At 36.8% G+C, this 14329-nt stretch overlaps 2 protein-coding genes across 2 annotated transcripts in view; one reads left to right on the forward strand and one right to left on the reverse strand.

Moving 5' to 3' along the window:
- Positions 1 to 14329, reverse strand: part of Cad89D (cadherin 89D) — a 144700-nt gene that overhangs the window by 101334 nt on the left and 29037 nt on the right.
- Positions 261 to 9660, forward strand: LOC109031969 (cytochrome P450 4c21). Its single transcript, XM_019043831.2, has 11 exons — positions 261 to 493; positions 1528 to 1631; positions 2182 to 2269; positions 2647 to 2835; positions 3407 to 3476; positions 4285 to 4411; positions 4605 to 4662; positions 4944 to 5044; positions 7206 to 7437; positions 8784 to 8963; positions 9159 to 9660. The coding sequence occupies exons 1-11, from the start codon at positions 295 to 297 to the stop codon at positions 9326 to 9328; spliced, it is 1518 nt and encodes a 505-aa protein (XP_018899376.2). The 5' UTR covers positions 261 to 294; the 3' UTR covers positions 9329 to 9660.

Consider the following 14329-nt stretch of genomic DNA (forward strand, 5'->3'; position numbering starts at 1 on the left):
TTTCTAGTGCAAACTCCTGCAACTTGCTTGCATTGGGACCCTTAAAATTTACTTCGAAAATCATGTTCCGTAACTATTCATATCAATAATTTAACTATGCTCAGAAAATCATTCCATCCAGTTCTCTCCGGGGAAAGAAAAAAAGATTAAGTAAAATATACGTATCAAAAGCGAACCAATTCAAATGTTCTAAACAAAATCCCACAATTTGATTAACTATCATACAGAAAAAATAAAAGCAGGCACTCTTGATGAAAGCTTTATCAAGTTTTATTTTTTTTTTTTCTTGGTTAGATGGAATTTTGGAATGAAACTCCTGAAATAACTGCTAATCCGTCATTATGCATTGGCTTAGTGACAATCCTCTTGATCTTTTACATTCAACAACGGTGGAAGTATAGACGAATTCATCAATTTATGAAGACTTTGCAAGGACCACCATGTATTCCTTACATTGGAAATGCTTATTTTGCCCTGCAAATAAACGACCGAAGTAAGTAAATAGAAGCTTTCGTACTCATAATGTACTACCAGGTAAAATAGATCTATGGACATGGATATCACTTAATTCACTTCTGCCTTCAGTTTTGAATATTAATTAATATTTTCAATCCCAAAAGGCAGACCAAATTTAGATCGAACTTTGCACTGAAAGTGTTGGTAACGACTTGAGAGTGATGAAAGTACAAAAAAAGGGGAAGACAACTAAAGATAGATGGAGAGATGAGATGCTACCTAGAAAGCCAAGGCTCATGAGGGGCTGTAGTGCCGTTTTACTCCGAGAGTCCAACGACATTTTGTGACAAACTCGAGACACAGTTTTGACCCCTTAAATCTGCACTGACATGGAAAATCGTACTTTTGTGGTTGATTTTTTTTTTTTTTTTTAATCAATATTGTTTGTTACTTTACCAAAAAGACTCTCGGTTTTTTTATAAAAGGAACCAACATACTTCTCTCCATCCCCTCGAATGAGCTGTTACAGGAAGAAAGCAAATCTTCCTTTGAAAGAGCGATAAACTGAGTACAACTTATATTTTCTTTAAAAGTGACGGTGTTGAAATGAAAAAACTAAACTTAAGTTATTTATTAATTAATGAAATTAATCGGCATCACTATTTTCACCGCAATATGAAATGCATGTATAAATTTCTTCTAAAACTTCAAATTATTCTACGCGTAAATAATTATTATTTGAGTTGACTCCCTATCTTAGGTGAAAAGAGACATAGGTTTGTGAGCTATGCGCATTTTAGAAGTCGATTGTAGTTTTAGAAGATGATTGATGAGTATCGATTCCATAATCATAAGGTTTTAAGTAATTTAACTCTGCTATATTAAATTTGAAAGATGTTTCAGGTTCGCACGTTGATAAAAATGACTCTTGGGGGGCTTTGTATTCAAAGGCGTTATTCTATCTGCATGACCTCCGTAAGATAAACATGAAATCATGGAGAAAGCCCTCTGATATGGAATTTCTTTGTTGAATAGGAGTCTAATGTATGTATCCTCATTCATTATTTCCAGACTTGTGCAATGTACTAAAGAGGCAAATAGAGAAATTTCCAAATGGTGGATATTGGGTAAAAAATATGCCTTGGTTTGTCACTGGAGATCTTAAAGTGATAAATGTAAGTAAAATATACTACATCTCATTCGGATTAAAAGTATGGTAAATATACCCGACTGTCGATATAGGTAGTGAATTGTGACAGTACAATTTGAAGATCTGCTAAACGTAACGTAATCAATGCCAGGCATCTGGCACTGGCTCCTAGATTACCTGAGAAACATAATGTGTTATACATTCTAGTTCGAATGCATTTTCATTCTCTTTTTTAGACCCTAAAAATTATAATTAAATAGTCTTCTCTTAATTGTACCTTACAAAATGTGACAGAACGTAACGGGTATTGGAAGCAAAGTATCTGAAATTGTTTTCTCATAAAAGTGCATACAATATTACGTCGCCAACAGGTTTTTTTCTTTTTTTTTTTTTTTTCTTTTTTTAATCGCCAACATATTGCCTATACCATTAGCAGTTACTTTTGAAAAAGGTGGACAAGTACCATATCAATTTTCTTTTAAAAACCTTGGATGTAGTGCGGTAAATACAGACTGGTTTGAATTTGACACCAATCTTAATAATTGGTGGATTAGCTTATGTCTTTTATTTTTCAGGCCCTCTTAAGCAGTAGCCAAAATATAGACAAATCGTACATTTACTCTTACTTTAAGGAGCATGCAGCCGGAATTATTTGTGCCAACGGTAACGTGTTATTTTATGATTTCTTAAAGTATAAATCAACGTATTCATCGATCAAATTCATCTAAAAAATGACATTGAAATATTTTCTTTTAGCAATTTCAATTTATTTTAAAATGCTGGGAAGAGGAGCCAACTTAAATTCAGTTTCTATTCTATCTCTTATCCCTGTAGAGCCTTTAAAGTATTTTCATAATTCACGCTCAGTTAAATTAGATGACTCAACCAATAGTAGCTCAGAAATTATTTTATGTAATTCCCTTGCTTAAAGTTTTATACATCCGAAATAAGACACAAGCATATACCATGAGAATTTAATAAGCGTTCGACATTAAACTGGTAGGATTAAAGTTTAAAAAATATTAAATTATAATTTTTAGGAGAGGACTGGCGCCTGATAAGGAAAACCGTCAATCCAAGTTTTCATGCCAGCGTCTTGAAATCTTTCGGCTCTACTTACAGGCACCACACAAAAACATTCATTGAAAAAGTTGAAAAGTTTGCTGATGACGAAATGATGGCCGACTTATTCGTTCCTCTCCACCTGTGCACGATGGACTTTATTTGTGGTATGATGCTAATTTTTTTAAATCAGGTCAGATCAATAAAGAGAACATACTTGTTCTTCAGTGAAAACTCTGAATCGATTAAAAGTAATTTGCAAATGAGGAATGCAAGGATCCAATATACAATCATTCCTATCACAGCGTTGCACTTTTCAATAAAAAACATGTCGAGTGCTGAAAAAATGAGAGGACCAGTTGGAAGCAAATATAAACATGCTGATTATGAAACAACCTATACCCTTTGATTTGAATACGAAAAATTACTTAGAGGAAGTTAAGTACAAAATGGTTAAGTTCGTATGACTGCAGCTGGAAAAACAAAATTAAGGCGGACAAATATTGACAATGACCATGAATGCCATGATCAATCTCATTAAATCGTGACGAATATTTGAGCGAATCAAACATTATTATACTTAATAATTACTTTTTTAAGGATTTCATTTCAAATAAAAATGTCTGTTTTGACTATATATTTGAAATTTTACATGCTAAAAACGTGATCACCACCTACTTTTCTGAGCTTCTATCTTTTTATCCTTTTTCATAAATGTAACCCTTTTTAATTTTTTAGAGAGCATGATGGGATGCAGGATGAACATTCAGAAACGGGATCTAACTTTCCTCTCCACCAATTTAGAGAGGTAAGTGTTCATGATAGACAAAACATTTGAACGAAGAGATGGTCATAGTTTAAGGAAGTTGCAAAATTGCAACTTTCATGTCAACTGATAAACCACTTGCGGCAGAATCTCGTTGACAAAATTTAAGAAACTCTAATTTCAGTTATAATGAATGATCGAACGAAGAACATACAAGGTGTCCTAGGCCACCGTTACTAGGCTCTGTTGATTATTTTAAGTTGAATGAGGTCAAGGACCATGGAAACGATTCGGGAGTTGACCCCAAAGAATCATAAATTCGTCACCCCGAAGTCCCCATCGTTTCTTTGAGGAGGAAAAAGGGGAGGCCTGTCTTCGACTTTTAGGATTTATACCCCAAAGACAGGCTATGTAGGGCCTCGGGATGATGAGATTCGGATTCCTCGGGGTCAATTCTCTACTTGTACCCACGGTCCTTTACTTCTTCCGACATAAAATAACTGAGAAAAAAGTCTGGTACAGGGTGGTCAGGAACTCAATGTGCATCATAAAAAAATGTTGCGAGCACTTTTCTCTTTTTGATTATTCTAATAATTAGTCCCCCCTTTTCCATTATAAAAAACAAGAACGTATTAGCAAGTACGACTGACTATGATACAATTATATTATCATCATGATCAGAAAAATCAAAACAGCTGAACCAAACATTTCTGAACCTGCATTGATCAAAAGGTCATTTAAGATGTATGGCTGGTTTATAATTTTGTGATTTTCTATCCCATTAAAGTTTCTGGCTTCTTTTCCATTGAATTTTGTGATTTTTTTATCCCATGAATGTTCATTTGTGCAGGTCAACTGAGATGATTCACACAAGACTATTCAATGTGCTGCTACAGCCAGATTTGATTTACTACCTTCTCGGCAAAAAACAGGAGATAAATAATTGTGTGAAAGGAATGCATGCTTTAGCCAAAGAGGTTCGTTTTTCATCGTTACGTAAAAATTATTTCAGAAATATAAATTGCGATCGTTAGCAGAAAATGAGAAGGAGACACGGAGAAGTTCGATCAAAAGAAATAAACACATACATGCATGAATGCAAAATGGCGGAATAAAACTGGTATTTTGATGGTATCTTTTTAATATTTTACGATCTTCTGATGGTTTCAGATAGTTGAATTGCAAACAAGGCGTAGAGATGATGCAAGACAGTCCAAATCTGAGACAGGTAATTTTTTCAAAAATTGAAATAAAAATACAATTCCATATTCTTCAATATTTCTCTAAAACAAGGGTCATTACTAGATTAATCTTTTACATACAGTGGCCGAAACTTTTCACACATTTTGTGAGATTTATATTTTAAAAAATGATGAAGCATTTACCTAGCTTATTTTTATGTCAGAAAATTTTACCAAATTTTAAATTGGGCATGAGGTGAGAGTATCCAGGGCTTTCATGAATATATGAGTACATTTATGCACAATACACTTGATTTAATATTTTCAGAAATGGTGCCAGTTTTCATGGAAAATCTATTAAAGGCCATCGAATCAGGAATCATTCCAAAAGAACGTGCCGTCGATGAAACTGTTGACATGATAATCGCCGTAAGTAAAATAACTGATGCACCACAAAATATACTTGCAACATATGGAAAGTACGTTGTGCTGGTTTAAAACTTAAATATTTTTGACTGCTTAAAAACTAGGTGCTGACGTAGTTTTTACTCGAAATTCAATTGATTCTCTGCACATTTTTATGAATTCGCATCTTTTTCTTGAAGTTATTTGTGACAATTGATCTGTTGCACACATGAGATACAGGCGAATGAAAAACCCTTTTTTCGTTAATTCCACGAAAAAATCACTATGAGCACATGGAAAAAGTCTGAAATTCACTTTACAGCTCGCAATTTGTGTAGTTTTTAACGCGCTTTTCCGAATCGCTTGCGGTATGCGGCAGCTGGCAGTTTAATTTTTTCGCCGTCTTCCAGGTTTGCCCAGAAAGAGACGTGAAAAAATCCGACGTGAATAAGCAAACAAAACTTTGTCTTGCATATGATATCAATCGCTTTTAGGCGCTTGTTGTCTTCTTATTACCCCGTGTTACAAAAACTTAAGCTTAGGTCGATAGAAATCATGCAAAAGGGAGGTTTGTAGGGCTGGATTTACCTCCTTGCCGCCCATGGGCCGCCTGTAGTTTGCCGCCCCCTTCTCATTCGTTTTGAAACATCAATAAAAACCATCAAGAGAACGAGCCGGTGGGGGAGGGGTGCATATGCATGAGACGCGTTTACTTGTGTTGGAAGCATTTTTTGCGAAAGCCCTGTCAACACTACTAGCAAAAGTTAACGGAACTTTGCGCGAAAGTTAAGTTCCGTAAACCTATCTCTGTGACTTCCATTTATAAGAAATGAACCAAAAAATTATGAAAGAACAAACATAAATGTGGTTTAATAAGTTTAACTTCTGCCGCCGCGCCGCGCTGACCTCACTGTCTGATGCAATGCGTGAAGTATTCATTCAGTCTTGTAGGCGCTGTGCGTTTCACGTCGACCGCTGCTGACCGCGTCGTGTTTGACGCAATGCGTGAAGTATTCATGTAGTCTTGTAGGCACTAATATGTGTTACATTACTGTTACATGGCGACCACTACGGCGAGGGCTTCTCCTTTTCATCTCAAGTCTTGGTCATCATTGCCCTCTGCGCCACGCCGCTCCAGGCCAAATTGCGTGTTTGGTTTCTCTCTTAAATCGACTGATTAAAGGTGCTGTCTCTTGTATCACCGAAAGACGACAAAATTAGAACTTACTATACTCTTTAGAAATGAGAGATTTTGTCGCCTTTTCTCATTTGTAATTTTTTTCAGAATCCAATTTTTTTCATACCTACATGTAAAAAATTGCAAAATTTGCCGCCTCCTAAATTTGCCGCCATGGGCCGCGGCCCATATGGCCATCCCCTAAATCCGGCCCTGGAGGCTTGTAATAGTTTTAAAGATTTCTTCATTTAAGTTTGATTTTCTTGCGTCTCTTTCTCTCTCTCTCTCCCCCCCCTTCTCTCTCTAACTCTCTCTAGGGAAACCTGATTCCTAGTCATTAAGGAAAACGGCCCTCGAACGCAAGCAGTTTGAAAAAGCTCATTATGAACTACGAAGATTTCGTGCTAAGGAGTTTATTCCAGAATCTGCCGTGCTAAGGAAGAACGCCGTAAGAACATTCGAGAGTTGCCAGATTTCCCTCGATAAAATATGTATTTTTAACGACATTCATGCACATTTTTCCTTGAAATTTGCAGATATTTTAGATTAAATTTCGTACAAAATTTTCTGGAAATTTTGGGAGATATATTTGCAATTTTCCGAGGAAATTCGGTTTTTATCAGAGGAAACTTGATAACGTCTGAAGGCTCATACGGCGTATTTCCTTAGGCCGGTAGAAAATGATTTTGTATGCTCATTACAACTTTCGCACGATTTTACCTTCAATAAGTCGATTCATTTGGCTGTATCTCTTTTGAGCAAGAGACTCAGTGCATATTCAAAATGGCCACCTCGAACCAAAAACAAAAAAAAATCAAGTTCATCTATTTGGCGAAATTTTCTTTCTTAAATTTTCAAGAGGAAAAATAACGCATATGTATAGGTTATTTCACTTTGTTCAACGATCAAAGTGCTAAAATTGTTACCTTGTTATTTATGTATTACTTCCTAAACTGTTTATACAGAGATTAAATAGTTCTCAGACCTAAAAAGTGAAATTTTTCCTAGGGCTCTGTGACCACAGCAACAACCGCTGCTTGGATGCTCACAATTTTTGCCCAACGACCAGACATCCAAGGAAAAGCTTACAAAGAGATCATGGAAACTTGCGGTGACCGAGAGATCACCTTAGAGGATACCTCGAAATTTAATTACTTGGAGATGGTCCTCAAGGAGACATTAAGACATTTTTGCATCCCCTTCATTAGTCGCACGATAACCGAGGATCTTGTAGTTGACGGTGCGTATTGGTAGTAGTGTAGCACTAAATGGAGTAATATTTATTTACTTTTTATTTGTTTTAACCTAATTTTTATTTTTTGTCGATATGTTTCCTTGCAGAAAAGGACTCGGAACGGTGTGGTGATAAGTTGAATTTTGAAACCCTGAACTAATACATTTCTGTTCGGTTTATGCTGTCATTCAAGGGTTTGACTTTTTTGTTGCATTTAGCAAAAAATTCCACGAAACAACAATTTCTCATCAAGTTAGAGGACACCTGAGCTTCTCCTTAGGGATAATCGAGAAACTAAGTCTATAATGAATTGAGAGGAGTTGTGTTTTCTTTTCTTTAAAAAAGAAGAAGAAGAAGAAGAAAATTGTATAGTTTTAGTATTGAGGCGGCAGTACTTAACGCGAAGCAATCTATTATGAGAGCACGCATTTCCTTCAAAATTTGGCGCAAGGAAAGGGGAGAGGGATAAGGAAAACTAAAAAAAATTGTTCCTGGTAATTTTGTGCCCAGGAGTATACTCGTTGGCGGATGCAATCGGAGTCCTAATAGCATTTACTAAATTCTGGGAGTTCTTAAGCTTGAGTATGATGGTAAATAAACTAAAAAAAATTGTTCCTGGTAATTTTGTGCCCAGGAGTATAATCGTTGGGGGGATGCAATCGGAGTCCTAATAGCATTTACTAAATTCTGGGAGTTCTTGAGCTTGAGTATGATGGTAAATACTATACCAGGACTTTGCTTGCCCTCATCCATAAGTTAACCTTGACGCAAAATCCGACAGACTTATAATGCAATATTATGATATTAACTATCGATATTGAACGGAAAAATCATGTTACATGATACACAATACTACACAAAGACACGAAGTCCCCTCCCTATTGACCCACGATATTTTCAAAAGGTAATAATTCGATTCGGAGTTTATTTCATTTTTAATAGTAAAAAACCACCAGTGATGAATACAGCCACCCTTCAGTCTTTAATAAATTAGTGTTAATGTACACTGTAAAAAAATGTCTTAAGATATTATTTTGACTTAAAGCGTCGTTTCTTGTCGACAATATTTGGCTTTTTTTAAAGTCAGTTTTTTCTAGCAAAAGAAATGGTGTTTTGTTATCTTTTTTTTAAAATTTAGGCCTCACGATCGTAAAACAACGGTTCTTTAACTAAAAAACTGACTTTAAGTTAATCCGCACGGATTAAACTCAAAGAAACCTCTTGTCAGCATTAAACGACGCTTTAAGGAAACATCAAGAATTTTTTTTTTCAAAGTAAGGAAGGAGACAATAATAATGTAACCCATATCTGTTCATGTCGATACCTTCATTTCTCTCCCATTCTTTCCACAGAGAATATGACGATTCCAGCGGAAGTTAATGTCATTTTGAGCCTTTTCGTGTTGCATCACAACGCTGAAAATTGGGAAAAGCCGAATGAATTTTATCCTGAGAATTTTTCACCCATGAATGAACTCAAGAGACCAAAAGGCGCCTTTTTACCGTTTTTAACAGGCCCACGGCATTGTCCAGGTAAGAAAATACTAAAACTATTGAGACTTTATTATTCACTTGAATATTGCTAAACACACGCTTTTGTACCGTTAACGCAATGACGCCAGTTTTTTCGCAGAATTAATTGAACACCTTAAATTCTTTAGTTCGCACTGTGTTTTACTGTAATAAATCAATTTAATGAAATAAAATATTTTTCTCTTTTGTTTTCAGGGAGTAAGTACGCATTCAGTTCCATCAAATTCCTAGTGGCAAATGCTCTTTTACGTTACGAATTTTCATCTGATGAAAAAATGGACGACCTCCCTAACGCCAGTTATAGAATGATATTTATGTTGTGGCCCCTCTCTGGATTCAGGGCGAAAATTAAAAAGCGATCATAGTATTAAGGAACATCATTTTATTTTTCAACATTGATCAATTATTCATAGAATGGAATGATGGGCGCCGTGGTTAAATTCCCCATGTTATCAATTTTGTGTGTTTTTGTTTGTTTGTAAGAATTTTGTACCACTTGAATTTGACACAAGTCAATTCATCTTCGTCAATATTTGTATTTCTGGTCAATTTTGCGACGAACATTTTTATTGATCGTTTCAAGTATATAATTGTATACTTTTTTAGCCCTGTGTTCATTCTTATTTTGTAAATTTATTTATTTGTTAATGAATGCCTATTAAAGAAAATAAAGACATAAATGTGAAAAAAAAGAAAATCTCTTGATTTCAGGACTGATTTCAGTGCCTCCTTTTTTATTCATCGGTACATTTTGCATGCTAAATAGACACAATTGGACAGTAGCTCTCTTAAATCCGCCGAAACCTCAAAAATTAGAACAAAAACCGTATGCATCACTCAGACGCCAAAGGTGAGTGACGCTGCGATCCGCCTTGTTAAATGCAACTTACTTTGTTCCACGGAAATAAGAGGTCCGGCACTCGACATCGCCTAGCGGTTTCAGACATCCAGCACCGTTCTACACCCCAGGGGCGGAACTCGCAACTTTTCAGGCTCCTTCCTGCGAGCTTGAGAGCGTGCGTTACACTAATGGCAGCTTAATCTGTTAAAGCCGTTGCACGGATGAGACTGCTCCTTGCCAACGGGAACAATGTATGCGCCAGTTTTGGCACACCGTCTGACAAGACGGGCCTTAGGAGACGTTTCAAATAAAAGTAGGTGATGAAATCTTCTGTTTCTCAGGCACAATTGCCAAGCGTGGAAATAAAATTAATAGGTGGGTGTCTCTATTAAACTGAGAGTATTTCTGAAAATCAATTGAATCGTCATTGGCCGATCCAGCAAATTAGCAGCATTGTCTTTTCTCCAATAAAACACATGGAAATGTATCGATGTAATCGATTATTTACCGTAGGTTCAAATTGAGGAATTCCGGTGTTGCCAAATTTCCTCTCCAGTGCGCCTCTGTGAAGCGTGCGTCGTGCGAAAACGGCTAATGCCCATTTTTCCAACCTTCAATTTCTTTTTCAGGTTAATAATACTTTTCAGGAGTTGATAAAATCATGAAAGTAGCGTTAAGGCTCGTTTTGGTACCACTTTCATGGTGACATTTAACTCATGAAAGTTCAACCTAAAGAAACTCAAGACTACGGAAAAATGACACCATAGCAGTTTTCACACGGCATGATTCAATTAAGGTAACCATTATAATATTAGTGCGTACCAGTTAGCCCTGTTTAGTGCTCTTGTATAGATTCTCTGGTCAATAAGGTGTCAAAAAAAAATTCTGGATCTACCTCCAGTTCTTTTCTCGAGGTTATGGTGTTTACAACCGGTTCGATAGAATTCTGCATGAATGGGCCCCAAAATTATGTGACAATTCTTATGAGCTTCAAATAGAACAGAGTAGAAACCGGTTACAACAATGAATGAACGTAAGCTCTGCAAGCTACAATGAACTCAATGGAACCAGTTGGTTTCTCTCCGTCTAAAAAAATCAGCATTAACAGCTTCTTGAGAGAAAATCTACTTCGGTATTTCATTCTATTGCAATCTGCGGAGCTTTGCTCCTAAGGAGACCGTTAAAAGTTCTATAATCTTCGCCACAGTGCACCCGACCCTATAAAGAACTTGAGACAACTGCGAAACAGTAGTCCGTTAGGTCATTTGAATGCAGATTAAAAACGAATGTACTTTGCGCTGGTTCGGACAGCGAACAAGGTGTATTGAACGCGTATGATACGTTGTATTATCATATGGCTCTTTGTAAGAGCTCTAAAGTGTACACTCGCTCGCCCGATCAGCGTGTTATTAATTGTCATGGAAAGGGGACTCGGAAAACACGATTTTATAAGCGCAACTTTTATACCCGTTCGTTAAAGTCTCCGAGTCTTTGTATCGAGATAAATTCATCAGCACTGCTTTTCTGTAAAAAGCGCTTATAAATCGCCAAGGAAATTGAGAAAATATAATCCGCGACGCAATGCGTCTCATGTCTCGCGACTGTTTTTCTACATTTTTCGGTTATTTTTCTTTTAATACTTGAGGATGGAGACGATTTCAAACGGTCAAATGACCATTGTAAAGTTTTAGGAGAGCTCGAACTGCATTAAGTATACTGGTAAGTCGCAAAGAAAGTTATTTTTTGACTTAGCACATTTCTTCCGATTGTCGTAATAGCTGGGGACAAAAAAAAAAAAAAAAAAAAAAAAAAAAAAAAAAAAAATCGATTTTCATATAGTTTAGTTTTACTTTGAAAATAAAAACGAAACAAAAATTGGCCTAATACCATAGAGTTTTTACCAAACTCTTTACCAAAGAAATGAGCTGTTTAAGGAACGGCTATGATTACGATTCTCAGGATCTGTGAAAGCCGCTATTACCTTTTTTTGTCTCTTATCATATCAACGAATTACTAGGTCTTCCTCATATCCTCAATCAAAAGTCGGATCGTGTGAGACCAGAATTGCCCTTGTGTCTACCTGGGCCTACGGGGGGGGGGGGGGGGGGGGTTACGAGCGAAGTAACCCGAGTCCCGTTTTCTAACAAGTGCACCGCATCCATTATTACGTTTCTGAGCTGACCAAAGCTGCGGGAGTTGATGACCAATGACCATCAGGTGCGCAAACAACACGTGGTTGTCAAATTATGGGGGCAAGTTTTTACTTTTTCTTTAAAAGTTGATAATTAAACATGCGTACTTCTTTAGGGAATTCAAAAATGTGAAAGAAATAAAAAATCATGAATCAACTTGGGTTTGTTGATGTCGTAATCGTTAACACCATGCAACTTTACAAGGAAAATAAGGTCGGTGATGTACCATGAATAGTCCGGTTGATAACTTTTTCTGAGGACTCCAAAAAGAAAAACTGCAATCACACCGATATTTATCTGACTTGCAATATGTAGGAATAACTCGGGCATCAACAGTGTATTCAGGATATGAATGTCTGGTCGCCGTAACAAGAAGTCTAAAAGCAGGGGAAAGAATTAACACTATTAATAACCCCAACTGTCCGGTCACCTCAACCAGATTCTGGTTTCATTAATAGGCAAACTAGAAAAAGGACTTCCTGTGAAGAAATGTTTAAAAATTTCGACCCATTCATCCAATCGGAATCATTCTGGGCTGCCTAAACAGAGAGAAATTTCAACAAAAAAGTTTGGTTAATACATGAAGTGAAACACAAAATAACCCTAGCCTTTGGTTGATAATTTCAAGAGAAAATGCCAGCTAGTTTTCTTGAAGGTTAATGAAAGACGAGTGGTGAATTCCAACGAAAGCATTTTCCCAGTCTCTTCGTTGTTATCTGCACTAAATTCACTACAAACCATACCAAAATCAACACAAAATTTGTTTTAGTTTGTGTTTCATCTCCTATATCAACCAAAAGTAACACATGAACGCGAATATTTTTATCAGTGTAGAAAATTTTCCTCAGTGCAATAACGCGAAGAGCGATTAAAAATCAGAGAGTTTACCCTCGCCCTCACTGAAAAAAAGTAGCTCGGATCAAGCACGATGATTCTTGAATTTGCCGCCAAGAATTTTTTTTTTTTATCTTGCTTTAAGCTAACTTTTGCTTGATACAAGAAAAATAATGCTTGGGTTAAGTAAAAAAGTAGCTTGTATTTACCAGAAAAAGTCTTGATTTAAGAAGAAGTACCTCTTGGCGGCAAATTTAAGATTCTTTTTTTTTTCCGTCAATGCTCTTGCCCGACGAGGCAACATGTCTGCAAAGCAAAGCGAAGCGCAGAGGAGAGGCAACACATTTGTTAACAAACGAGTTCACTTGGCCGAGCTCAACACTTTATGCGCACCGTTCATCAAATTAAGCTCTTAAGTTTTTCAGCGTCGCGTCGCGCTGCGTCGCCCGCGGCTCCTCACTCTGTTTCTTTTTCTTTTTCTTTTTCTTTTTCTTTTTCTTTTTCTTTTTCTTTTTCTTTTTCTTTTTCTTTTTCTTTTTCTTTTTCTAGCTCCGCAATCACATGCACGAAAATTTCGACCTCACGCAAGGGCAGTTCGCACTGCGATGGACACGCTCGCCGTAATCCCTATACCAACTCCGACTTTTTATGGGTGTTCGGTTGTCAATCGGGACCGTTGCTTCTAATTTAATTTGGGTATTTATAACTGCACTTTTAAGTAATTGGGCTGCTTCTTATCTCTAAGCGCTTTGCCGGGATGGCCCTCGAATCCTAGGTCGGATTTTCGAGACCGGATTCTCGAGTTATCAATTTGGGAGCCTCGCTGGCGTTGTGCTACACACGAAATTGACTTTTGAAGTCGGATCAGTTATGGGATGTAAAACTGAACGGTCAAAACGAAGGTTGAATTTTTTGAGAAACCCGCGTTTTTGTGACTTCACACTTTTACACTACTGACCTCCATCCAGAAGCGCTTTTAGTAGAAACAGAGAGCACATCACTGCGTTTTTAGTAGTTGAAGCTGTGATTATGTTTAATTAGATCAGAGGCTAAAAGACGTGCTGATGCGAAAGCTGAAAAAATTTTCACACGCTATTGCGCACTTATTAAAATTTCAATGTTGTCAAGCGGCAGCGATTCAGATGTCAGAGAAACAACTTTCTCTCAGTTTCCTCTTGAAATTACAGACCTCTCATCCTGATCAATAGTAACGAGACCAAATGTTTTGAGCCCGCCAATGTAAACTGTTGCTACGACTAATTAAACCACTGGAATCAATTCTCCAAAGATTATTTGCGTGGCCAACGGCTTAAAGTCTTGACCATTCAGGCATTACTCCTTAGGCTGAAATACCTACCCGGGTTGACCTACAGTGGCAATTCAGGAATTTTGAGAGCAACCTAAAGAGTAAATTTCATTCTTGGCAATGACTCGAAAATTAGCAATGGTACGAAAAATTTGAGGAGATTGTTGTTTAAAATTGAATCTATTCTCCGGAT

This window comes from Bemisia tabaci, chromosome 1 (genome assembly GCF_918797505.1).
Source record: "Bemisia tabaci chromosome 1, PGI_BMITA_v3".
Classification (NCBI taxonomy): domain Eukaryota; kingdom Metazoa; phylum Arthropoda; class Insecta; order Hemiptera; family Aleyrodidae; genus Bemisia; species Bemisia tabaci.